Raw genomic sequence first — 27,093 nt, 5'->3', positions numbered from 1 at the left:
ATTTATTAGGTCCTAAAAACAACTCTTGCTTTGTTCATGTCCTTGGATCTGCTACTTATCTTGAAATATTTTTTGATTGGTTATATTGTAAAACTTCTGGCGGGAAGATTTCCTGTATTTTCTGTAGTAGAACATAACCAAAATCTAAGTGTTAATATTTCCAGTGGATAACTTTCATTTTCACTTTTATTTTTGAACACAGTTTCTATGAGGCCTACTGAAGGATACCCAATCAAAAACTATTTGGGATTTCCTATATATATATATAAGGACATATTGTTGACTGATTATAGTGTAAAAATTCTGGGGGGGGGATTTTCCCGTACTTTTTGTGTAGTAGAACATAACCAAATTTTAAATCTGAATATCTGCAATGGACTACATTTATTTGCATAGGCCTTCAAAATGATTTGCAATAAAAAATATTCGGGATAAAGAAATGCATGAATCACCCATTATAGGCCTCAGACAGAGCTTAAATAATAGAACCTCTTAATCATAACACATAAAAAGTATGTTACATATATATAGATAATAACAGTTTTTGTAAAATGACAAAATGAAATATTGTGATTTCATATAACAGTGACTTTCTGGTAAATAAAATTAAGGAAGTACATCAAGGTGGATGTTATCGGTGGATTAAAACAAACCGTAGGTTTAGACAGGTACCCGTATTTTCGCCATTTAAATGGAAATCAGCTTGTATTAATAAGAAAAAAAAGGAAAATGCCCTAATATGTTGTAAGCATGTGTTTTGCCGATAGAATCCCGCAACATGATGTCCAACATTTTCTTTTTCAGCATTACAAACTGCTTAATTTTTTAAAATTTTAATCGTGTCTATGTACATATTCCAGAAAAATAAGTTCTTAATGGGTGGCAAATAATTGCATAATTGCCTATCCTATCTTAGAAAAACTATTAAAAAAAAATGAAAAAAAAAAATGCATTGCAGAGTAGTTTGTATTTTCATTGATATAAAAATAATTATTTTCGTTCTTTATCTCAGTAAGTGACAATTTCTCATGTTCCTGCTGCTGAACTACTTTCCATTCAGACCACCGAACCGTTTCCGATTTGGCTGATTATTTGTATTGGGGACCATCTCAATAATGTAATTATTATGTATATACTAAATGAGCTCTTTTGTGTGCTCTTTACTTAACCGTGATAAAAGCATCGCACCCCCGTTCATAGGACTCGTGCTATACCCATTCCTATAATAATAAAAAAAAATATCGAATGAAATATATGTGTTTTGGTGAAAAACGCGTATGTATGCATTTTTACATATGGTTTGTTCTATAGCAACCATTAAAGTACTATAGTAGCATTTGTTGCTGCGATGTAAACTCTATTTTGTACTTAAAGGTAATACATGGTCATTATACATTCACAAACAATTAACTAGATGAGCTGTCCTTTGCTGCCATACATTTGCTTGTCTGACCAATACATACATTTTTATGTAGTCTAATACGATGTGGAAACAGAATGCTGATATAGGAGTATATATATAGAGTTTACTCCCCGCAAGAACAAAAATCATATCATACACTGTACCATGTACTTTTTTCATGAACAGGATAAATTGGGACGACAATCGAAGATACAATTTCTAAGCAATCGTACTCGGACAGATTTTCATTGAATATGTAAGTAAACAAACAATTAAAATGCTAACAATAATCATAAAATGTAAAAGCTTGGGAAATAAAACCCAACACAAACCAAAAACTAAGTAATATCCTGCTGTAGTATGCAGCATATATTTGTATAAGCATATAAGACGTTGCTGCATATGCTACGTGGATGCAGTGTTAATAATATGTATTATTATTCAATTTGCCGAATATCTGACCAATAATAAACATATTTTTGTTTTGTACAATTTACAAGTCCAAATAAAATTCAGACATTACCAATGATGATAACTCTTGCAAAGTGCCAATTTCATGTTGTTATGTTATGTGATCAGTTTCTCTTTCTAAATAAGAAATAAAATTTAATATTGTGTTTTTTTACATGCATGAATCACCTCCTGTCTGATTTTTAAAAAGACAAACAAACTTAAACAAAACTTAGTATTATCAAAATTCGATAAAAAAAAACATAGTGATCACAAGTTATATAGCACCCAGTAAGAGTCTACAACTACAATATAAGTATACAATTTTATAGGATTTTGTATTTTCATTTTCAGTTTACATGACAAACGCTGATTGCACATGTTGTATCAGAAAGGATATTAAGATTACTTTAAAATGTATAGTTAACATCAAATGATTACTTACAATACAAATGAATACAGAGGAGGAGGCAACACAATTTTACATTTACACATCTCCGGTAATTAATCATAGATTTAATAGATACAATACAAATTTGATGAAAGATTGGTCTGATCTGAGATTTTTTTTTAATTAAAAAATACTTGATAAAGCAGATGATTTTGAAAGCCGGACGTGAAATTTGTAGTATATACAGAAAAAAAATTGTGACAGTAAAAACAAAACGTTATAATAAGATTGCAATTATGTGCAAATAGCGCACAGGTATCTAAATATGCTTTGGTGTTCGAGTTAAATGGGCCTAGAGGGTATACGGCTATATCGTATGTCAATGGAAAAGAAAAATCAGTGTAGTTTTTGAATATCGTATTTATCTACGCGAAAAACGGTAAAGTTTTCTGCTAATTTGCATTAATTAGAGGAGGGGTCAGAGTAAATCGATCCCAATACACTTTAATAGTAATTTAAGTAAAATCGTTTTTCGTAGGTATTGGAAAACAAGTAACATGTAAAGATCACATATATAGAATTTCAAAAATGTAAAAAAACAAAATTTTCCGAAAAAAAAGTTGACTATTTACTCACAGAACAAAATTGCCCCTAAAAATGGTTGCATTTAGTACATTTTCAATGAGACACCGTAGAATATAACAATGTATATCTATATATTCTTCACTAAATAAAAAAATAAACACAACCTTCTTGATTCGATCTTCAACATGAGCTTGACAAAATGTGTTTTAAGTTGCAAACTTTTACATATTTTAAAATTATAAATACGAAATCATTTTCCGGACAACCTGCTCTGTTTCCGAACTGCTGGTACAACAGAAAAGCATAAATATTGTCCAAAGTAACTTATTTTTTTGACATGATTAATATTTTAAGTGTTTTTTACGAAGAAAGATAAAAATTTGACATATTTTGTTCTGTTATTCAATAATTGAGCGCTCAACAATGTTCGTTTTGAGGAAATTTGAATGAATAACAGGACATCCAAAGTCAAGACAAAGCACCAAAAAATACAAAAATAGTCTCAATAATAGCATATGTAAATTTAAAGAATTAATTAGCAAGCCAAGCTGATAAAAAAAACTGGAGGTTCGGACTAGGTTCATTGGTAGGAATAATAATTTTAACGCCTTTTCTCTGTTTTTTTTAATATGCGCCCGTCGATTTGTTCTCATATAAATGATGTCATTTCAGATTTAAACGTAGGAGGGAAACTCTGGTATTGCTTAAAAGTCATCTAGTATGTGACGGTGAAAAAAAGAACGTAACGAAGATTTTTTGTAAATAGTTCATTTCAAATAAAATCGGCCTTCACTATCACAGTTTAATTCTTATTGGTATTTGTATTATAATATATCAGAATTCGAACATTGAACCATAAAGGGGCAGACTTATTCATTTTTTTTTGCATGAAGCAGACAGACTGGCTGCCCGAAATTTAAATTACGACATTGTAAATGTTCAAAACAACTTTTCTACAGTGTCAAAATATGACAACAGAAGTAATGCACAATTCAATGCACAAACCACTTACTACAACTGCTCTGTACATGTATATTTACGCCGCAAAAAAAGTAAGTTTATAACAACTTTTAGACAGTAAATATAGCAAACGATAGATTGTATCTCCTGTTTATAAAGATCTTGATCAGAGCCTCTCCCCTTGGCTGGACGATAACGTTTCCTTTGAACTAATATTCTATAACAACTATGTTACCCTTGTGTCATACGGCTATTCAAACTGGAGTCATTTTAGTGGTAAACAAATCTTACAAATTTGTTTGCGTCTGAACTTCTTTCCTCTTTTTGCGTCAGAATTTTTACAAGGAATCTGCTTTGATTTATCAACTCGTTTAGCACAATCTATTCAGAGCAGCGGCGGATCCAGAGGGGTGAATGGGGCTGGCACCTCTTTTTTATTGGAAACGTTGTTATTTTCGTGTCTAAAATTGACAAAAAATGGTAAATGACATCCCTACACAAAACCCACCCTCTTTTCTGAGGAACCACGTTTGGCACCCCGTTTCACAGTGTGGATGATTCGCCATTGCAGAGGATATTGCATTACAAGCATCAGGCTGGCGCACAGTAAAACATCAAAAGACATACATGTTGGGACATGCAAAGTTCAAAGTTCACAGTTTATGTATAGTCAAATTTATTACGAAATCCAGCCTTATCATAAACCTCCGAGTAGCATTTTGTTTTAGAATCCCTGATTCATGGTTAAATCTTTAACGTTTTATTTGAAGTCCAAGCATATAAAGACAAAAATAGATGCATGATTTTTGTATGTACAAAATTAAAAACCTCAAAACCTTAAGTCTTTTCATCAAAACGTAAGGTAGACTCGATACTTTACATGTGTCTCTGCTCATTAAACAGTCCGGTTACTAGACAAATTGTCCGGAAAGGATTCCGTATTATATAATTTTAGAACAATTAATAGTTTTAATATTTCAAAATTTGCAACTTCAAACTCATTTTGCAAAGCCCATGTTGCAGATCGAATCGAGAACGTTGTGCTTATTTTATTTGTTATTTAGTAAATAATACTAAGATATACATTGTTATATTCTACGGTGTCTTATTATCTCTTATTAAAGTGTATTGGGGTCGATTTACTTTAAACCCTCCTATAATTAATGCAAAATAGCAGAACACTTTACCACTTTTCAGTTAAAAAAGAATGATATTCAAAAACTACATTAATTTATATTTCCGTTGACATATGATATAGCCGTATACCCCTAGAACCATTAAACTTCGAACAATCCTTAACCATCCGCAGCACTAAAAGGTAAATATATAGTTATACACAATACGTAAATAACTAAATGTATATTTAATTTGAAATCGTGTTAGGATGTTGACAATTTTTCAATGTCTGGAGATCTTGTTCATCTGAAAAATATGAATTAAGCATTTGTATGTATTTTGTATATCATCATAGTATTAAATGTATCTAATGTACGTAGCTAGCATTTTGATACTGCTAAAATGGATAACTCAATCGCAACTTATGGGCAAATCTCGTTGATTCCGAGCATTGCCGGGATTGGCTGAGGATTTGCCGATTGATGAATAACTGTCACTGATATCATAAATTATATTGTTATGGTATTATAAATATTATTTCTGGTAGAATTTTCATAGGACACGTTAATGCACATGTTACTCTCCCAGTAGTATATGTATATACTCTGGTGGTTCAATAGACCACTGCTGGCGTTTTATTGTCTATATCATTGACAGTTTGTACGCAATATATATCAACTGATGTAGTTTTCTCTTATCTAATGTGACCAAATGGAATAACTGATTCGAAAATATAAGATGCAATATGTAATACCCATATTTCGTTACAACTTTTAGATCATTTATAAACGATAGGAAACAAACCAATTTCCAAAAGTGTTTATTTAACAGCGACTTCTTTACAACCATGACAGTATTATGTTACCCGTCTGCTGAACCAAACAAAGTATTGACATGGCTATTGAGACATGTAAATTGACCAGTTGACATTGTAAGAATCAATGATTATATATAGCTACTTACCCATACAAATTTACCTGAGAGTTGTATTGCAACAAAAACCGTCATTTTTTTAATATCTTATGGAATAAGTTTAGCTTATGATTATTATTCACAATGTGTTTGGGAGGATTATTTGCTTTTTCACTGTATAAATTATTGTTTTTTAACTATTGCATTAAGCATTGTGCTAGAAACATGTTCAATGTCTTTTTTATACTTGATAACATAGATAAAATACTAACGTGGATAACCAATGGTTGTGAATATTTTCATATTTGTTAGGTATCCAAAAGGACAGCAAACAGGAAATGGAGGAAAAATTAAAAGAAAAAATATCAAACTTCTTATTTCAACGTTTTCCCTAAATGATTAATAATTTGAAGTTACATATTATGCTACTACCCAACAGTTCCATCTCAATTTTGAATCGCCCCGTGCAGGTCCGGGTGTTGAAGAATAGGCCTACAGCAGCGCTAAGCTTGTCGTAAAAGGCGACTAAATAGTGCTCAGAACCCTAGCCGGGGGCAAGAGCGCTCTGTCCACAGAGCAACTGGGATGTGTGCCCCAGGTGGTGGAATGGGGTACCGCTGGTGTGTTACATGCTGGGGTTGACAGGCTATAATACGGAAAACCTGTCCGCAAACCATAGTGGTGCACCTTGTTGAGAAAGATGCCACGTTTTTGCACGTTAAAGAACTCTACTGTGGTATTCTCCCGGAGTAGGAACCATAGGGCTCCGCCACAGGAGGCTTAATTGCCCGACCCTACCCACCTTTCCCTATTTCCAGTGGCAATCAAAATTTGTCGACCCCATTGTCCTTGTGTCCCATCCCTTTGTCATTTCATCATCATTTCATGTTCATTTTGTCATCAATTTCATGTTCATCGTCTGAATATAGCTGAAATATTGCTGCTCGGACTTTAAACCCCAACAAACTACAAACAAACAAAAACAATTTTGAATCTATTGTGTACGGGCTTTTTCATTCAAAATATATTCGGAGAGAGAAATTAAATTGTTTGTTACTTGACTTTTGGTGGATGACTGTCTCATTGACGAAATACACAATACTACATTTATATACTTCGGAGTATCTACTTTGATTAGTTGCGATTCTTATGATTTTTTTTGCCCGTGTTTTCATTATGCAGTATTTAAAATATACATATTCAAATAGCCTAATCTTTAATTTCATTGAAAACCATTGCACTAAATTCCAAACTACCTATTACGCTAATGAATATCATTGCACTTTAATAATCTACAAACGTTATTTAAATTCATGGACACCGTTGCAGCACACGTAATCCCCAAACTATATGTACACCCCGTCACATTGCCAAACGAGAAAAAATAAACGTGAACGGTTAACGATAATATAAGTCAAATACTATAGCTTGATCATGAATGGAGGCCTTTAAAGTTCGTAAGCCAATAATTCGGAGCTTTTCCCAGTTTTTAGTGGAGTTCGAGTTGCTTATTTACTTCTGTTACTTTGTATGTATTATTACGGTTGTTGTATATTCTTTGTTGTGTGTGTGTGTGTTTTCCATGTCCAGTAATTGTCATTGGATAACGTTCGTTTGATTTCCGCTAGAATCTTTAATACTCTTTTTGTTCATTTTTCTTACTGTTTCAACAAATACAGGAGAATGCATAATAAAAAAAACAAAAACAAAACAAAAACAAACAAAAACAAAAAACAAAAAACAAACAAAAAACAAACAAACCAGAAAATACAAAGAAAATTTTGTCCTTTGCATTTTATCAAGGAGGTGAAAACATTTAATTAAGGTGTCTATAATGTTTCTCGTTTTTGCAGGAAATTAAAGATTAGAAATATATTTATTTTTGAGAAATAACATTTGAGATGTTGTATCTAATATAATTTTCTGTTTTTATTTTGATAAACTGTATAAAAACAACGAGTTATGCCAGGACGCGGCTACGAATAGTGAACCATATATTTGATTTTAGTGCAACTACAAAAGATACGTTGATTTCTGTTTAATTTATTTGAAACATATTATTTCATTGTCTATACAACAGCGGCAATTTGATCAAGCACAGGTAAAGGACTTAAAAGTCCATCTTTACTAAATTACATGAATTTCATTGATACTTATTATTAAACATATTTCAAGTTATTTTTTCCCAAAAGAAGCTAGGAACATTTTGTTTGTATTCAGTTTCTTTTCCTTCTTCTTCTCCTTTTTTATTTCTGTGAAGGGTCTCAGAAACCGTTGAACAGATTAAAACATTTTGCTAAAAAATCATAAACTATCTGTATTTATTTTGCATCGTCATATTAGAAAACATGGCTGTCGTTAAGAACAAAAAATGAAGAAATCTTGATTTATAAATGGATCGTCACAAATGCTTATGATTGGCAAAATAAGGAATTAACAAAAAGGTCGCCATGCCATGAAGGCCTTTGGTTGGAAATATAAAACATTTAACAACAAAATATTTCAAATACTGGAGCCATAGGTAGTGATTTCCAGAGCTTTCGTGGCAATCGGAACGTTTGAGGTAGATCTGTGTTTGTGTCCAATATAGTAATAATGTTTGGCTAAAAATTAAGCTTAAAATAGGAAAACAGAAAAAATATGAAAATGAACATTTATATACATTTTTTTATAGAGGGATTCGAAAAATGTTTATGATTTGCAGTCATTTTCATGTTCCCTTAACACAGAACATATACAATGTTTAATGCTATGGACATGTAAGGATATTGTATTATTCTCTTTATTGATATCATTGTTTTCAGATTAATTTTTATTCATGAGGATCTATGATAGGTTAAAGTGTCTCATCTGACATTGTAGCTTATATCATATTGGTACATACTACACAGTAATTTTCATATTTTAACTTTTCAACTTGAATTTAACTATTATATTGATAGAGTGTTTTATCGAATGTACCCCAAAGAAATTGATTTTTTTACAGACACTGTGAAGTCAGCCTCATATCTTCACCTACACATAAATATCGATGGTAAAGGAAAACTATTGACCAAACTTTACGACAAACCTGATGACTTTTCATTCAAAATCGTCACCTTTCCTTTCATCTGTGGCAACATCCTATGAGCACCTGCGTATGGAGTGTTCATATCACAACTCATACGTTATGCCAGAGCTTGCCGAGACTACGCAGACTTTTTGTATCGCGCCAGAATTCTAACAAATATGCTTCTGGAGCAGTATTATGTTGCTACAAGATTGAAGTCATCACTACAAAAGTTTTATGGTCGTCATCACGAACTCGTGGATCGTTACGGTGTATCCATCTGCGCCATGAAAACTGATTTGTTCAACGTGTCATAGTTTTTCTTTCCTCTTTCGTCTACCCTGGACTTGACTTTATGAGAAAAGCAGAGGACACTTACCCTACGGTGCCGATGCACCTGGCCCATGCTCCCAGTTTTTAGTGAAGTCCGAGTTGCTCATTTGCTTTGGTACTTTGTATGTATGATTTAGTTACTCTATGTTCTTTGTTGTGTATGTCTGTTTTCCATGTCTGGTCTTTGTCCCTGGATTACATTCTTTTGATTACCGCTATAACCTTGGTTCCCTTGATTACTCTTCCCAGTGTAATAAATTTCGACAATTCAAAATGTGAAATTAATTCGGTAATTCCACTCTCTGATTGTTTCCCGCCAAAACTTTGATATCAATCTGCCAATCACAAAATTTATAATCCATGTTGAAAATATCCATAAAATATGACGAAAATCTATATGATAAATATGTCAAACGAATTTTTAATCGACAACATATTTGTCCAGTGTGGTGGACGTGTTTTTCAACAAACGGTCGGCATTCCAATGGGAACAAATTGTGCTCCTTTACTTGCTGACCTATTCCTTCTCTCTTATCAGGCTGACTTTATAGCTGATCTGATCAGAAAGAAAAACTATCGTTTGGCTAGATCTTTCAAACTCAGTTTCCGCTATATAGATGACGTCTTATCTTTAAAAGCGTAATCAAGGGAACCAATGTTATAGCGGTAATCAAACGAATGTAATCCAGGGACAAAGACCAGACATAGAAAACAATCCTAATTTCGGGGATTTGATACATTGCATCTACCCAATAGAACTTGAGATAAAGGATACTATTTTTTACAGACACTGTGAGATCAGCCTTATATCTTGACCTACACTTAGAAATCGATGGTAAAGGAAAACTGTTGATCTAACTTTACGACAATCGTGATGACTTTTCATTCAGAATTTTCAATTTTCCTTTCACCTGTGGCAACAACCCTTCGGCACCTGCGTATGGAGTGGTCATATCACAACTCATATGTTATACCAGAGCTTGCCAAAACTACGCAGAATTTTTGTATCGCACTAGAACTCTAACAAATAGGCTTCTGGAACAGGGTTATGTTGCTACAAGATCGAAGTCATCACCACAGAAGTTTTATGGTCATCATCATGAACTCGTGGATCGTTATGATGTATCCATCTGCACCATGAAAACTGATTTATTCAACGGGTCATAGTTTTCCTTTCCTCGTTTGTCTATCCCGGACTCGACTTTTTATGAGCAACTCGGTGGGTGTTTCTAGAAAAGCAGAGGACGCTTACCCTACCGGTGCACCTGGTCCATGCTCCCAGTTTTTAGTCCGAGTCCGAGTTGCTCATTTGCTTTTGTTAATTTGTATGTATGATTTTAGTTACTTTATGTTCTTTGTTGTGTATGTCTGTTTTCCATGTCTGGTCTTTGTCCCTGGATTACATTATTTTGATTACCGCTATAACCTTGGTTTCATTGATTACTCTCTCATTAGTGAAAAATATATAAACCAGGTAGCTGTTTCAGATTTAAATAACCGGGTCCTGGCTATGAAAAGATTCACAGATGAGTAATCATCAAGTATTTCAATAGGAACTGGTAAGTTTTAATATTCCAATAGCCTTGTCAATCCTTTGTATTGTACAGAAGACAGATAACAAAAGAATATCATGGTTTTTGAAAAGTTTCTATAAGTGGACGCTTGAATTATTTCATGAAAAAAAGCAAACAGAAACTTGTTTTTTTTCCGAAGTGCAAATCATATATTAAAATGGGAGAACGTATTTGTGTTTGTTTCTTCAAATATAAATATTATCTAGTGTACTTGATTACAAAAGACGAAATTCAAAAATGGTACAGTTTTATACCAAAACATACAATGTCCTACACATTTACAAATTGATATTCCTTTTTAATATATGATTATATTCTAATTAGCATTAAAGTAGTAGAACAAACCAACCTTTAGGTGAGGAACATATTACGTTCTGATTGAAGTATGATGAGAATGTTGTACACGTACTGGTTGTAGAACTATTACAAATTGTTTCAAATTTTGTTTTAGAACGAGAACAAACTTTGACAACAGTTTCACAGTACTCGCCTGTAAATCCTGAAATACGATATATATAATGCTAATTTTTTAACTGCAAGTTGAGTAAGTCTGCTTATTAAATTACTCATTGTGAGGTTCTATCTTTGCCTTAAATATCTAACATATTATATAAAAATTCATTTTGCGGTAGGATAATGTTTTGTTTCAACATTTAGTAACGTGAATTTTTTGCATTCTGTGTTCGGCCGTAATTTTGATAAATGGATAAATTCAAATATATTTTCTTATTTCTTTATTCTGGAACAAGGCGAATAATCATATTTCAACGAAAATACTATTTCGTCTTCTGTAGCTATAATTGATTACTCTGAAAACAATTTCGTTTTAATATTCTAGCAATATTAGTACTCATCAAAGACGTATCAAATTTTGGTTAGATTCAGATAGAAGGATTCATTGAACTCATTTATATACCTGTAGAGAAATACATGGGTATACAAAATTAAACATAACTTATCTACTTGAATTAATCGGGATCACAACTATGCATTAAAACTTACTCAAGTTCATAACCGAAGTCGTCTTTAAGTACTTACTTGAAAGTACGGCCTAAGGCACAGTCGTAAGTTATACAAAGAATTAAATGTATTGATAACATTACATCTACGGATAATTACGTTTGTAAAAAATGTATCTCCAGTTAAGGTAATTAAGGTCTATACCTCACCCTGGTATTATAGGACAAAAACGAAGCTAAGTAAAAGGAACTATTTCTGAGTTATTATTTTGAACTATTACAAATTAAATGAACATTAGTGAAAATCCAATATGTTTTTATTACTTGTACTGGTAAAGAAATTTCCACGTGTAAACAGTCTTTTGTATTTGATATGTTTGATTTCTCGCCATATTTCGCTTCATAACAACATAACTTCGATGAAAATATTTTGAAAACACTGGGGCTCAATAAACAGTTCTAAAACAAAAACAAGATATCCCCTTTTCTGTCACTGCAGTTTTAAGGTAAGGGCATACTGGAACACGTAGCTTTTATAAGATAAAATGTTTCAAATATTTTACCATCTTAATGCCTAAAAGTGTGTTTAATATCTACAATGTTTTTAAAATTGGATATTGGATGAATACATTCCAATTGTATATGGGATTAGTAGAGATGTTTTCCTATGAAAATCAAGAAGTTCTTTTTCTTTTTTATTTTACATGATTCATAAACCATAAATTGCAGTAAATGTAAGCACATATGTTCTAGCATTAACGAAGAAATGCACGTACCTTGTAAACATTCACATCGAATTTCTTCTGCTGTGGCCGTCAGCACGTTTTTGTTACATGTGCACTTCCCCCCGTTTAAACATGGACAAAAGTTTCCTTTACATTCCCTACCTGTCAAATGAAATAATATTATTTATTTTTCTATAACTTCGGAACATATTTTATTTTCTCTTTTATACAAATACAATTGCACTATCGTCTTAAATGTACATTGACGCGTTTTTTACCAAAATTTAATCCATAGAAGTGCTTACAAAATCTTTTCCTCGGTCTGTCATCTTTGCCAGCTTTACAGTGAATTGATTTATCACAAAAACAGAACTTGGGAATCCATGCGTCATCTTTACATTGTAGACATCTATGTAATGCTACAATTGTAGAATGTATAAAATATGTGTAACTAAGAAAATCAATTTAGAAGGAATATTGTGTATAAACTTTCAACAAAAGGACTATCACATTATTATATTATTTTGAAAACTGCCAAGTACAAAGAAGGACCATTGTTTCATTTTATTTGTACACATTTTCAAATACAAGGAAGGATCACGTAATTACATTCTTTATTTAAGTTCTGTCAAAGATAGAAATGACGCGATTACATTATTTTTGCACGCCGTAACATAAAGAGAATGATCATCCGATTAAATTATAAAAATAGTGCCAAATACAAAAAACGGATACCAATTAAAGTAGCAATTTTTGTACAGACCAGAAAGGAGGGGATTCGTGCGTTTTAGTATCCTACCAAGTTTAATTTAGTCGTTTCGTCACAAGTACATGTAATGAAAGACCACATTCGAATTCTTAATTTTCCATTCGATGTTGACAGCATAGATAGCATATGGAATTGGCACTTCATTCTTGGTGTTGTTGATATTATTGGAATATTGACGTACGATACGTTTTCTCCATATAACTTAACCGTATGCGGCCAGAGCTGTAATAACGTACATCATTGTGTTTGTAGATTAAAAAGAACTGTGTACAATTGATAACATTGGAAATAACTGGTCTATGAAATTAAGCTATTCAATGTTCGAATGGTATTTTTGTATATAATCAATATCTAATGCATACGCTGTACATGACAAAGTGCAAGACAAAAAAAAAACATTTAACAGAAGTATTTCATTTTTTAACGAATGCATTTAGTTTGTTATTAAAAAGATGTTTTCAGTCCTACCCCTCACTTTTATATATACATGTGTGTGTGTGTGTGTGTGTGTGTGTGTGTGTGTGTGTGTCATTTCCTATCATGCAGTGAAGCGTAATAACAAAATTACCGAACTGATAAAATCATGACAGTAGTTAAAAGGAAAAGTATATAAAGATTTGATTTTTTAAAAGTAAAATCAACACCAATCATACACACACGGCCCAATCTGCGTCCAAACAATGCAAGAAATAGCACATTTTATATAACTTACAAGCCTATACATACATATACTCGTAACTGATAAATCTTTTACAACCACGCAACGTTCATACCGTTAACATTTACGTTAAACAATTTCAAAATGTGCAGAATTTTTTTTCAATGTTACAAATGTACGCAATTATTGAAGAATTCTTGAAATATTGTTTTGATCGTGTTTCTTTTTGTGTTTCATGTTCCGTGTGTGTGTTGTTTTTTTTTTTTTTTTTTTTTTTATATTGTTTCACATTCTTTTGTTTTCGTTTTTTTTATTGTTCTACATTTCTTTATTTAATCTTATCTCTATGAATCTATGCTTTGATGAAGATTTAGGTAGTTTAATACCACTGTTAATATTTCAAATCAACTTACATTTGTTTGGATCGCAATACGTTTTGACAAATTCTGAATCTGCAACAAACATGAAAAATGATAACAATGCAGGTATGACAGTCACTTCATATCAATATCTTTCCTGAAAATGGCATTACGTTGAATTAAATACAGTCCATTTTGTCTAAATGACCACCTGTATTCAATTGTACCGGATAATAATTAAATACCCTCCCAGAGACTGCATTCAATATTATTTTTCCTGTAAGTACCAATTGTCATGATGTTTTCTCCTTTGGAAGGTAAAATAATAATAATAATAATAATGATAATAATAAAACTAATAATAATAACAATAATGATATCCTTTGTTGAAACAGGATGACATATTTAGTTACATAACTACTTAACAATGGTTCCGCAATATTATTAAACCAAATTAAGATTTCATGATAAGATTACTTACAAAATGATACAGGTTATATACACTTAAATTAACTGAAATACAGTTCTAAATATGACTTTTTAAAAGATTCCACAGTAGTACAGTTTTTAGCAAGCATGGCAACAAAGCATGGCATCTACACCAAGCTTAAGGTTTCTGACGACCGCTTTGATTGTTCATTATATGAATACAATTATTCTTAAAAATGTTAAATCTATAGAATCTACAAAACAAATGTAAAATGTACATACCTTTGTCGCATTTGTTATGTAAAGGATCATTATTATGGATAGACAACTCTGTTAAACAAAACAAAGCAAGAAACTAATAAAATCAAAAAAGGCAATGGAACATGTCTGAATTATGTCAAGACGTCAAATATACTGCGCATTTCTTTATCAAATATTGACGATGTCATGAATACATGTTCATTCACATGGAATCTGATGCGGAAATAACATTTTTTTCCTGTTTATGATAAATGGACTTATTCATGAAAATTAGTTGACGTCTGTATATGCATGCTAAAGAGTGAGTTAGATAGAGAAAACATTTCTCCTGTAAATTGTTTAAGATCATGATTGGATGTAACATCTAAAGTGTATGTTGCTGATGATAATCTTTAAAACATGACTGTTACCTTGTGCAGTCTTTAGCAGGCATTGGGTTGTACTAGAGTTAAATGATTCTAAAACAAAAACACGAGAATTTAACACCTATGCAGTGTTAACGTTTCATGTAGCGAGAAAAAACGTTGATCAATTCAAGTATAGAAGGCTCTGTTATTACAAAATGCTTATAATTTGACCCATAGATTAATACAAAAAAATGTAACTTGCGAATGGTTTACTTCAAATTTTACATTGGATGATGGTGTCATCCTTATTCTTGTACGTTTTACAGAACTAATCAGAAACTTACCTAAAGCTCCAACTGCAGGAGGTTCCTTGCTTTCACATTTACATGTGTTTTTACCAATAAAGAAGGAAACGAGACATAACACAGTAATGGCGATACAAATCAGAGGCAGTTTCTGGGAAAAAAATCACGTGTATGTATGACTGTCATCAACAACAAAAAATAATCATATAATATCCAAGACTTTTAGCGAGATACAAATTAAATGTTATTTGCTGCAAGTGATGACGATTTCTTTTCGAGAAAAAATTGGTTGCGTATGCAATAGTTCTCACAGTTCGTTTGTATTACAAAAGGTGTAGGGGATTCTATGTGTAATAAACCGTACTGATATATCCCCTACACATAAGTCTCATTGATGTTTTCATTGTAAACTCCAATTTGTCTAAGAAATTATTTAAGAATCTTATAAGTCAAAACGAACATTTGATTTCTATTTAAGATATACTTTATTGACTGGTTCGTTTTTCCTACGTCTTTTCTTTGTTATTTTATTTCCCATACTTCCAAACATTTTTAGCCTTCTGCTAGATCGAAAGTATCAATTAAATTTGAGCAAAATACCAAACACTTCGAAAGCTTGTTACGTATTAAATTGATTGTAATAAGATTGTTTTCTGAACTGCTTGGGTAGATAAGTTAATTATTGCCTTGTTTCAAAACAAAATATTAAATTATACACAATGAAATTTATTGAGTCAATTCAACAATCTTGCATAAAAAAACACAATTATAAACATTGATAAAAGGAAAAATACATTTAAAGTTATAACCAAGGAAATTGCCCTCTTTGCCCATTTTACATACATAAAATTGATATAAATATCCGCAAAAAAATACCGAAGCGTAAGCAGTTGGATGATTCAAATACATCAAGAATGGCCTAAACGTGAATTCATGAAACAGAGACGATCTACATTGTAACGGACCAAATAAAAATATTACATATAAAAAATGAAGATAAGGGAAAGTATAAGTCACACACAAAAAAAGCCCTAGTAATATGAACTAAAAATTCCGGGAGTGACATCAGGTGCTGCAGAAGGGTAAACATGTCCTGTTCCACCAGCGGCACCCGCCATACTACTAGTGAGTATAATCCGGTTATATTCTAGCAACAATAATTGTATAAAGAGATGATGGAAGCTTACAACCTAAAATTAATATTTAGAAAAAAAATATCAAAGAAGATATCATTTGTTATATGATAATAAATCTACCTGAAACTACTAATTACAAATGAATAGTTTCAGATAAATCTTTAATCCACTAAATAGACAGAATTCGCCGTAGACGAACATAACTCCGAGAAAATCGCCTTGACATAACCTTACGCGACAGACCGTGGAGGAAGGGAGAAATGTTCATAAATTAGTGTAGGTGAAAATCGCGGGCCATTCATTTTTGTTTTCCAACAACATTAGATAAATGTATTAAAATATATTTTATGCAGTACTTCCGACAAGTAGATAAATTTGACAGCAAGGGTGTGTCCATAGATTCTACAAAAAAGGAGAATGGAGCAGAGAAAATGGCAGCCAAGGCTATTATTAGCTCGTTTTGTCGTCATAGTGCATGAAACTAGCAAACTTATCAGTAAAAAAAGAGGGATTCCAAATCTTGGGACAGAACTATTCAAGAGTAGATAAGTCATTGTTTTTTCATTGAAAGTCCGGAGGGCTCGAAATATCAACCCGAAGTTCGTTCACATGCATACAGGGTTGTCTGCGTTTTATATACATATACTATATGATTTTCTAAACTTTAAAGTATTGTGGAGAAGGAGTAATCAAGGGAACCAAGATTCTAGCAGAGATCAAAAGAATGCAATCCAGGGAAAAAGGCAGACATGGAAAACAGACACACACAAGAAAGAACATAAAATTATCACAATAGTACATACAAAATAATAAAAGTAAATGAGCAACCAACTCGGACTCCACTTCAACTGGGAGCATGGACCAAGTCCATCGTTAGGTTAAACGAAGAGTTTAATAAGTGTCATATCTTTAGAAATTTTGTTGTTAATCGGTTATGTTAAAGTATGGAATAAAGCATATTTTTATGACGCGCGAGATATTTTGTCCTTTTCAATTCTACTGTAAGTCAAATAGATGTATATATCGTACTGGAATAAAATATTTCATGTAATACTGAAATTGGATAGGGAACATGAGACAATATCCCCGTGGTAGACCCTGGTATATAGGAGCGGGTCAGGAAACGTGTTGTTTGTTTTTATGACGGCAGAGTTAGAAAAAATAGTATGGATTTATTATTTGTGAAGTCAACGTCAAAAGAATGTGTGAAATATTCAAGACAAATAACGTTTATTAACATGTGTAACGTCACAAACGACGTGTGAACTCGAAAAGAGGTATTAAAATTACTCAGTAGACAACCGGAAGTGCATTTTAGGCCTAAAATGTGATATATTTGTTATTCGGGATATCTAAGTGGGGTATTATCTCATATTGACTGTCAAGATCTCTTAACATATAATGTCCTTTTTAAATGTCCAAAGGCAGGTCGATCGCTCGACATCATACTTTCTATCTTCAAACTTGATATATAGTTTGGAAAATAAAAATATTTCTAAGGTATACCCCTTTGCATTTAATACCAAGCAAAGTAATAATATTCTCAATCTTTTTGAATTTACATGTGAAATGGGTCAAAGGCTAACTTGTACACAAGAAGAACATACACAGGCAACTATTTTTCACGTGAAATTCCTGTCAATCGATCTTTACATGACATTCATGTTAAATGCACATGAAAGTAACATGATTTTCATGTTAAATTCACATGAAAGTAACATGATTTTCATGTGAAATTCACTAAACACGAATTTCTTGTGAACATTTCGTGTGAATTTCACATGAAGGCTCCATTCACCCGAATTTCACGTGAACTCTGTCACGTTGTTTATTTGCCCAATTCGGGTGAAAATCATGTGAAATTCGTGTGAAAATTATGTGAAATAATTTCGCCTGTGTATTGTTCCTGTATGTACACGCAACACAAAATATAATTTTGATTTGACGATTTTCAAAGCTCTTTCTGAACGAAAAGTGTCCGCACACGAGTTACTAAATACACAAGTTATGCTAATCTCCTTTTTGATAATAATATGTAAAATAAAGTTATTATTATTATTATTTCTGAATATAATTATGTATGCATATCATTGAGTCAACACCGCGGTGTGGAATTAAGTTAATAATTATCTGAAAATGGTTTAAGTGGGATGTTCAGGGAAGTTACAAAAATAAACAGAAAGAACAAAAATTGCGTCACAATGGGTAAATCAGCGGTCACAACAGCACAAACAATAATTCACAAAACACAATCATTACTCATTATTTTGGAAGAAACTGACTTATTTTCAACCAAGAACCGATATCTTATAAAAGGTTTTGGTATGAGAACCCCTTTGAAACGCCTTTCCTCTTACCCCTAATTCAGGAGTCTCTTAGGCAGATATTTATGGCGTTCAAGGAAATCAGAGTAGTTAGTACTTGCTCAAGCATAGTGAAACTCTTGTGAAATATCATATGCAGGAGTTGAAGGTATATTGCTGCACAGGTAAGAAAAATGTCGTCACTTAGAGGTCAGAAGTAGGTAAATATATAATACTTTGAATTTTACAAACTTCAAAATACATAAAATTTAATAATTCCGTCAATCTGGTTATATCATAAAATAAAATGAACATTGAAAAACTGTATGAAAGAGTTATAAAGTTAAAAAATAATGGGCGACAATTACCAATTACACGTTTCTTCTTTTCATAATCCCGGCGATAAGTATTTCTTTGTTACTGAACGAAAGGCATGTATTAGATTTCAATTCGATTTTCAGTCTAATAAATAAAAGGCTCAGTTTGTAAAGACATAATATTTATTTTGATTTTATTTTCAATGATTTAGAAAACAGTTAGATCCTAGTTTGTTCATTAATTCTATTGAAACTGTCATCATTACCACTTCATCAAACACACGATCCTTATTGGTGCGTCCGTCCGTTCGTCATTTCAATGAAAATCTCGAGTAACGCTTTAACGAACTTATCACTTTAGATATAGCATTATTTTTACATCGTACGTACGTTGCTAAAACATTTTCATTGGCATGTGATTATGAACATATTAAAATTTCTTAAAATTGAAGTTAAATTCCAAAACATTTAGATAATACAGTTTTTTTTTTACCATACCATCATATTGTTTTAAATGTAAAGTAATACTATATTTATGTGACAATTGTCTATATTTCCTGAATTTAAATCATTTTGAATAGAACACATTTTCCTTGTTCCAGGAGAATTAAAGTATCAAATTTCATAAAGTATTGATAAAAGCAATTCAACAAAATTTAATGATTTCAAAAAAAGAAGAAAAGTGCTTTTATTTGATATAAAGTTTAATGGAAAATGTCAAAAAATAAAGCGAAAATCTTGACAGGGCGAACTTTTTCTGACAATAAAATGGCGAAAAAAAAGAAGGACATGTCGGTGAATGAAGTTCATTATTTATAAAATGTTTCACGTTCGTCAAATAAAGTTTATTTATTCTTAAAGCTTACAGTAATAGGCACAATTTGATATAAAAATTATTTCATTTTGAGTCAGGTGGAAAAATCATGACAGGATGGACTTATTCTATTCCGTGAAATGTGTCGTTTTTTTTCAGGAGTACGGTAACAAAACATTAAATACTTGAAAATTACTTCATATCTGTCACAAATACTTATCATATTCGTAAAGCTTAAACTTAAAGTATGTTTGACTCATGCGATACCATCTTATTGCTCTGAATATGAAAAGAAAGTAGTTTTCATGTGAAAAATGTCCATATTTCTTGTATGCTGATCATTGGGACTACATTTTCTTTGTTCCAGAAGAATAAAATATCCACAACTTTAAAAAAAAAAGTATTGGTGAAACATACTCTATTTTGCAGAAATTTAGCTATTTGAGCTAATGTGGCATGTATTTGTCTAATAAAGTAAATGTAGCATTTTTGATCTGATAAATGTTAATTTTTATGACACATTGTACATTGCAAAAACATTTTCATAAATGAAAATATTGAAATTTTATAAAATTCGAGTAAAATATACTCCATTCTTAGATAATAGAGTATTTTTGACTTATGCAATACCATATTATTGCTCTGAATATGAATAAAAAGTATTTGTTATGCAAAAAATGCCCATATTTGTTGTATATGGATCATTTGGAACACATGTTCAAAATAATAAATATCAAAATTTCAAAATGTAGTGGTCAAACATACTCTATTTTGAAGTAATTTAGTTATTTTAACAGATTCAATACAATTTTATTTGTTTAAAAAGGAAAATATCACATTGTTGATATGAAAAATGTCAATTTTTATTATACATGGTAAATTGCAGCATTTTCACTGGTTTGGGAGTATGAAAATATTGAAGTTTCATAAAATAGGGGTAATATATACTCAATTTTTATTCTCAAAAGACAAACAAACAGCTATAGTTCGGAACACTTTTCCCCATCCATTCTGGTAGGCCCTTCAAATCTTTGCGGTATTTCATTATATATACAAATAATATTCGAATATTTGAAACCAATTAATTCCTACATGTACTGATTCATGACAAAATATTGTCTTTTCAATGTAAAAGGAATGTTGATTTTGGCATAGAAAACGAAATTAAAACGGTATTCCGTAAAATTGATCTACCATAGGAGCTATTTTTATCATCCAATCAGATTACTGAACCGTTGCACGAAGAACGTTGCACGATAGAAGATTGCTCGTTACACAAAGGCACACCCACACGAATCCCACACTGTACGTTACACGATCCCACGAAACACACACACAAAGCACACGAAGCTCACGAAGTACGTTAAATCAGGAATGTTACACATTTCAGTTGGTGTATGTATATAAAAAAGTAAAAAGATTAATTAATTGCTACGAAGATAACTTTGAAGTTCTCTTACAAAGCTATTTCCCGTTATTCAATTAATTCCCATGCATTTTATTTAATTTATTTCTCTTTTTGAACTCGCTTCTTTTAGTTACATTTTCTTAAGATATAGGGTAAGTTTAATACGTCACAAACTACATACCTTTTTCTTTATAGAACAAGCTCTTAATGTCGGAAATACTATCAATCTATTCTGAAATGTAAGACGCAAATACATGCATTCACATTTGTTGATTATCTTTTCGAATGACTCTGATGTCTGATCCATAAGAAGGATCATCGTTTAACCAGCATATCTCAGTTCTCTTGAGAATTATAGTTTCGATGACTTTTCATTCCGTATTGTCAACTTTCCCTCTATTATCGACAACACCAATGCAGCACCTGATAATGTTACTACACAAGACATACGGTATGCCAGAACTTGCCGACAACGCGGACTTATTGTACCGTACTAGACCTATCACAATTAGGCTTTTGGAACATGTTGTAATAAGATTGGAATCATCACTCCAGGAGGTTTTTTTTTAATTTACGACCAATCTATTTACAGATACCTTTGTCAGTTAAAAAAATCTCAAAACATGGTCGTAGATCAGATTAAGAGCATATGTTATTTTTATACGTTTACGTCAAATTGATTTTGTTTTACTTTGCTTTTTTGAAACTTCTTAAATATGATTATTTGGAACAAAAATATTTTCTTACTATCATTAGCGACTCGAACATTATCGGTTTCTTGTAAAATAAGTTACTTATTCATATACTTTTTTCGTGTAATGTCTACAAAAATATACATTACCTTTCAATTATCAATTCAATAGCAAAGCACCAACGGATTAAAAAAATCCTTTAATACTTTAGCACTATAAAGAAATGACATATGAATGATAATTATGCATTTCTTACAAAATGCTTTGAAACCCAAGTATGATATCACTTGAGGAGGTAGACCTAGGGTAAGGGACATAACTCATGAAGTCAGTGATATATTTGTATCATATTAAATTTTACCAAAGCCTATCACGCTTTCATTTGACACAGAATGAAATCTAAGTTACTTTGATGCTTAAATGTCATTGATGTAAAATGCTGAATACAAACGTTTCAATGATTTGTAAGGGTTGTGTCCCTTACCCTAGGTCTACCCCCTTAACCGGTATACAGGGATAAGTCTTTTACTACTTTGAAAACATCGGAGTTTTCAATGCATAGTAACCATGGTAATGGAATAGAAACGTTGTGCTGTAACTGCGGTTTGAAAAGACTTTGCACAAGCAATGGTAAAGGTATAAATATTTGCATGTTTGTATAGTATACAGCATTTGCTTAATCCTTGACCCAGCAAAATACTTTTTTGGATAAAAAATACACTTTGCAGTGCATTTAAGACAGATTGGCAAGTCACCTTTTTGGTGCAAGCCAGTCAGTTGATGAGAAAGTTCCAAAGCCGAAAAAATAATGTTATGTTTCCTATCACCCTTCTCAATTTTTTTAAGGTTGGAAGGTAGGAATTTATTTTTCTTTGAATTTTTTGAAAAGAAATAAGTCATAGAAGTCAATGAAAGCCAACTATGGAAAGACTAAACATGTAATAGACTTAGTCAACGGCCTAATCCATTTTGGAATTCTGCGCTTGAGATAATTTTTACCAGCATTTCTAACTTTTTGTTCTTCATGCTTAAACACTGTACATGTAAATATTACTCTTTTTTATGTAAACTAAAATGTGTCATTTTGTACTGTAGTAATCACTACGTTGTTTTAGGAAATATCTTACTAAAATCAAATATAGAAATTTTTACAGTTAATAAAATTCTTTAACTTTTCTTTAAATTAATGAAATTTAAATAAAAGTAATTTGCTTAATATTTTGAGCGAAATATTCTATGACATTACCATTTTTTGTTAAATTTCCGATCTATAGAAAACTATCACAATATGACTTTATATACATGTTATTGTGCGTTGTTCAAAAGTACATAAAAGATTAACTTGTTATTGAAATCAAAACACTTAAATACATGTGTAAAAACGAACAACATCTAACTTGACAAAGCTGTTTATCATTTTTTGGGTTTCTGTATATATGTGCATGTATTTGTATTACTCAAGATTCTCCCTCAGTATTATTTTTCCATTGGATATGGTGAAATTTTATTTTCTTCATTTGAGCTTATACCGGTATTGTAATTTTGTTTCATAAGAATTTCGAATGTTTTCTGTTGAGTATAAATTGTAAGTGGGAATTTTTTCCATTATGCAGTTTTATTCTATTTTCCTAGAGAACTGTTTAACTAGGACTAATAAATGTAAAAACAAAGACATTATAGATGTAAATTCTTCGCAATTCACATTCTACTAATTTGGTCCTAAAAAAAGTAATTGACATGCTTTTTAGGGAATTGGAAATGTGCATGTCCTCGAATCTGTCTAATTTTTGTGTATATATTTAATATAATAGTGTAACCGCAAATAATTGCGGTCATATATTGGTATGATGCTAACAGCGTCATCATCGTCGGTGGCGTCCATGTCCTCGTCGTCCATTTTCATTTTGTTTTCAGTTGATCAATTATGACATTTTGATATGATTTTACTGATGACCTAAGGAAGGCTCCTATTTAATTTTGAGTTTTAAAATTAGGGCCATCTATTTAACTGACAGATACCAAACAGTTGATTTCTGTTAATCTAACGTAACTGAGTCCAGAATGTTACCATGATTGATTGATTGATTGTTTGGGTTTAACGTCCGAGCAGCAGTGACGGATGCCGAGTAAGTTTGTACCAAAGATTTTAGCGGAAATCAAAAGCATGCAATCGCCAGCTGATAAAGATCAGACAGGAAAAGGAGACATAGACGACACATAACATGAAATATCCTGAGTAACATGCACAAAGAAATAAAAGTAGATGAGCAACTCGGACTCCACTAAAAAAGGCACACTGGTAATAAAAGCGTTCACTGTTTTTCTAGAAGAACCCACAGGGCTGCTCATAAAATGACAAAGCTGAGTAGACGAGAAACCTAAAGGAAAACTCTAACACGGTGAGGTGATCAGATTGTTTTTCATGGTGCAGATGTATACACTGTAAAGTTTCGTGATTAGGAAAATAATAATTCTGTAGTGGTAACTTCAATCTTCAACATAACCCCTAATTGTAATAAGTCTAGCACGGTGTTCAGGCATAACGTACGAGTTGTGATATGAATATTCCATATCTAGGTGCTGAAGGAATGCTGCCATAGATAAAAGGAAAGTTGACAATATGGAATGAGAAGTCATCGCGTATGTCATGCAGTTTTGTCAATGAAATCACTTTTCAATCACCCTTTCAGTGTAGATCAAGATACGAAGCTGACTTCACAGTGTATGTAGTATCCTTTATTAAAAGTTATTTGGGATAGATGCAAGGTATAAAATCCCCGAAACTGGGATTGTTTAACGACACTACGTCATCCATATAGTGTAAACTGCTAGATAGATATATGACTGATTAGATTACAGTTAAATGATAGTTATCTTAAAAAGTAGTGGCTTGGGTAAAAAATCGGTAGTGAGATGCATATAGTTTTATATGAACCCTGTATAACAAATAAGGGCATAATTGAATCACGTATACAATTTTGTTTGATATTGATTTCAATATCCAGTCGATAACTTTCCTGATTTGACCAAGTATATATGGACCACGGTTTAAAGAACATTTTATCAATATCATAATATTTTACTGGTCATTGATCCAAGGTTGGGAGAATTATTGTTTTTTATGCATATGTTAGTATTTTTTAAACTATGTTAGTTGTCTCTGTTTTGTTCTGTCTCGTTGAGTTTTTTTTTCTTACGTCGCTGTATTCGTAGTCATATTTGACTAATTTTTACTTCTCATTTAATTCTACCTACTTCGTTCATGCAGACGCACGACAGTTATCTTTACTTAAATCATTTAATGTATGTGTGTCGTACGTCCTATTCCTATATATAGATTAAACATTTTGATACCAGTCCTTCCATTTAACTTATACGTGTTCGCCTACTTATTATTTCAATTCACTTAAAATATGTTTCCGAGAACTCTAAGAAAAAAATTATACTGAGAACTATACTAAAATAGAAATAAAGCTAAAAGCTAAAAGCTAGACGACGTAATGTAAGAGTAGAGTTCTATTCTTATAAAATATATGTGTTTTTAACATTCGATTCTTCCACTAAGATATACATAAATTTACAGCAAAATATACATTGTATGAAGAATGATATAATTGTATGATTTAAAAGTGATTTACCTTATACACGATACACATTTATGTGTAATGTATGTCATTAATTCTGGCCTTTTAACATAGATCACAAAGGTTATAGTTTGTAAAAGAGAAATAAAGGTAAAACCAAGACGACGCAAACGTAAGAGTTTTAACGTTTGATACTTGTACTGAGATACACATAAATTTACAATAAAATATGCACTGTATGACGAATGATATAAACAATGATTTAGTTGATGCACAGTACTAGTAGTGTATGTCATTAATACTGGCCTTTTAAAATATATCACAATGTTTATAGTGTGTAAAAGAGCATTATCAAAATTTACCTTTTTACTGTCCCTGATGACATCGTTTGCTGGTTCAGATAGGTCAGTGGTTAACATTAACTGTTCGCATGCAGGGTCGTTTATATCGCCTTGTGATCTTCGTCGTCGATTTTTATGTTTATGTTGTATATTTGCTGTTAAGTCATCGAATACATCGAATGCATAATTGTCCTCGTTTTCACTATGTTGATCAAAACTTCCACTCCGTTTACGTGAAGCTTCATATTCGTCTTGGTCCACAACACTATAATATCTTTTATATGAATGTTTTCGCGACATAGGTAAAATGAAATGTTCAACACAAAAATCTAAATCTATATCAGTTCCTTGTAGTCAATGCATAATGTTATAAATAGCATTTATAAATGACCATGGAAGATGTCACCGAGAGAAATATCATTGCCTTATTAAATTTAAATATGAAAAACTATTCGATCGGAAATCTCCTATTGAATTTGTGAAATTGAATAAAGTAACAGTAATACAGGAGAAATATGTTGTACACAATATCATTAACAAGTCTACGTAATGACGTCCCGACACGATGTCAAATTGTCCATTTAAAGGCACATGTATGCTAAGGTATCGTAATAATCAGAAAAAAAGGATTGTGTCGTTCTTTGTCCGATTGTTTGTTTACATAAGTTGTAAGCTATAATCGCTAAACGAATTTCGATAACATTCAATTGAATTAGAAGGCACCATATCTGCAAGCGGCGATAATCAAATCTAAGTGTTTCAACTGTTAAGACCTAGGTAGACACCTCGTACGTGCAACCCCTTTTAAATGAATAAAGGGGTTTTGATGAAACTTTATAGTAAGTTAAGTATAATGCTTATATGTACAGAAAGGAACTAATGAAACATAATGTATCAATGCAAAGAGATGTTAG

General features: G+C 31.7%; 1 protein-coding gene across 3 annotated transcripts; it reads right to left on the bottom strand.

Annotated features, from left to right (window-relative positions):
- Positions 1 to 1,511: 1,511 nt before the first annotated feature.
- On the bottom strand, positions 1,512 to 26,827 carry LOC148603699 (uncharacterized). 3 transcript variants are annotated; one of them, XR_015916914.1, is made up of 11 exons: positions 26,201 to 26,826; positions 21,744 to 21,794; positions 15,624 to 15,735; positions 15,343 to 15,390; positions 14,954 to 15,001; positions 14,297 to 14,335; positions 12,762 to 12,875; positions 12,508 to 12,618; positions 11,122 to 11,271; positions 6,619 to 6,782; positions 1,512 to 5,210 (listed from the first exon to the last, which is right to left on the bottom strand). XR_015916914.1 is itself a non-coding variant. In XM_088553974.1 (10 exons), exons 1-10 carry the CDS (start codon positions 26,477 to 26,479, stop codon positions 5,152 to 5,154), a joined length of 1,011 nt encoding a protein of 336 aa, XP_088410100.1. In that variant the 5' UTR covers positions 26,480 to 26,823; the 3' UTR covers positions 1,512 to 5,151. The 3 variants fall into 3 exon arrangements, 2 of the variants coding, with proteins under 2 accessions (XP_088410100.1, XP_088410101.1); XM_088553974.1 differs by lacking the exon at positions 6,619 to 6,782 and having other exon boundaries at positions 26,201 to 26,823; XM_088553975.1 differs by lacking the exons at positions 1,512 to 5,210; positions 6,619 to 6,782 and adding an exon at positions 6,801 to 8,112 and having other exon boundaries at positions 26,201 to 26,827.
- Positions 26,828 to 27,093: the final 266 nt, after the last annotated feature.

This window comes from Perna viridis, chromosome 11 (genome assembly GCF_037379345.1).
Source record: "Perna viridis isolate PV_CMFRI_1.1 ecotype Kerala chromosome 11, ASM3737934v1, whole genome shotgun sequence".
In the NCBI taxonomy this organism is placed as follows: Eukaryota; Metazoa; Mollusca; class Bivalvia; order Mytilida; family Mytilidae; genus Perna; species Perna viridis.
Note: the sequence above shows the minus strand (reverse complement) of the source record. Positions and strands in the feature narration are given on the sequence as shown.

Coding starts and splice junctions, on each gene's coding strand:
- LOC148603699 (XM_088553974.1), bottom strand. CDS start 26,479: ATGTCGCGAAAACATTCATATAAAAGATATTATAGTGTTGTGGACCAA. Junction 12,876..14,296: donor GTATTGCGATCCAAACAAAT/GTAAGTTGATTT, acceptor CTACAATTGTAG/CATTACATAGATGTCTACAA. Junction 11,272..12,507: donor TCGATGTGAATGTTTACAAG/GTACGTGCATTT, acceptor ATCGTATTTCAG/GATTTACAGGCGAGTACTGT.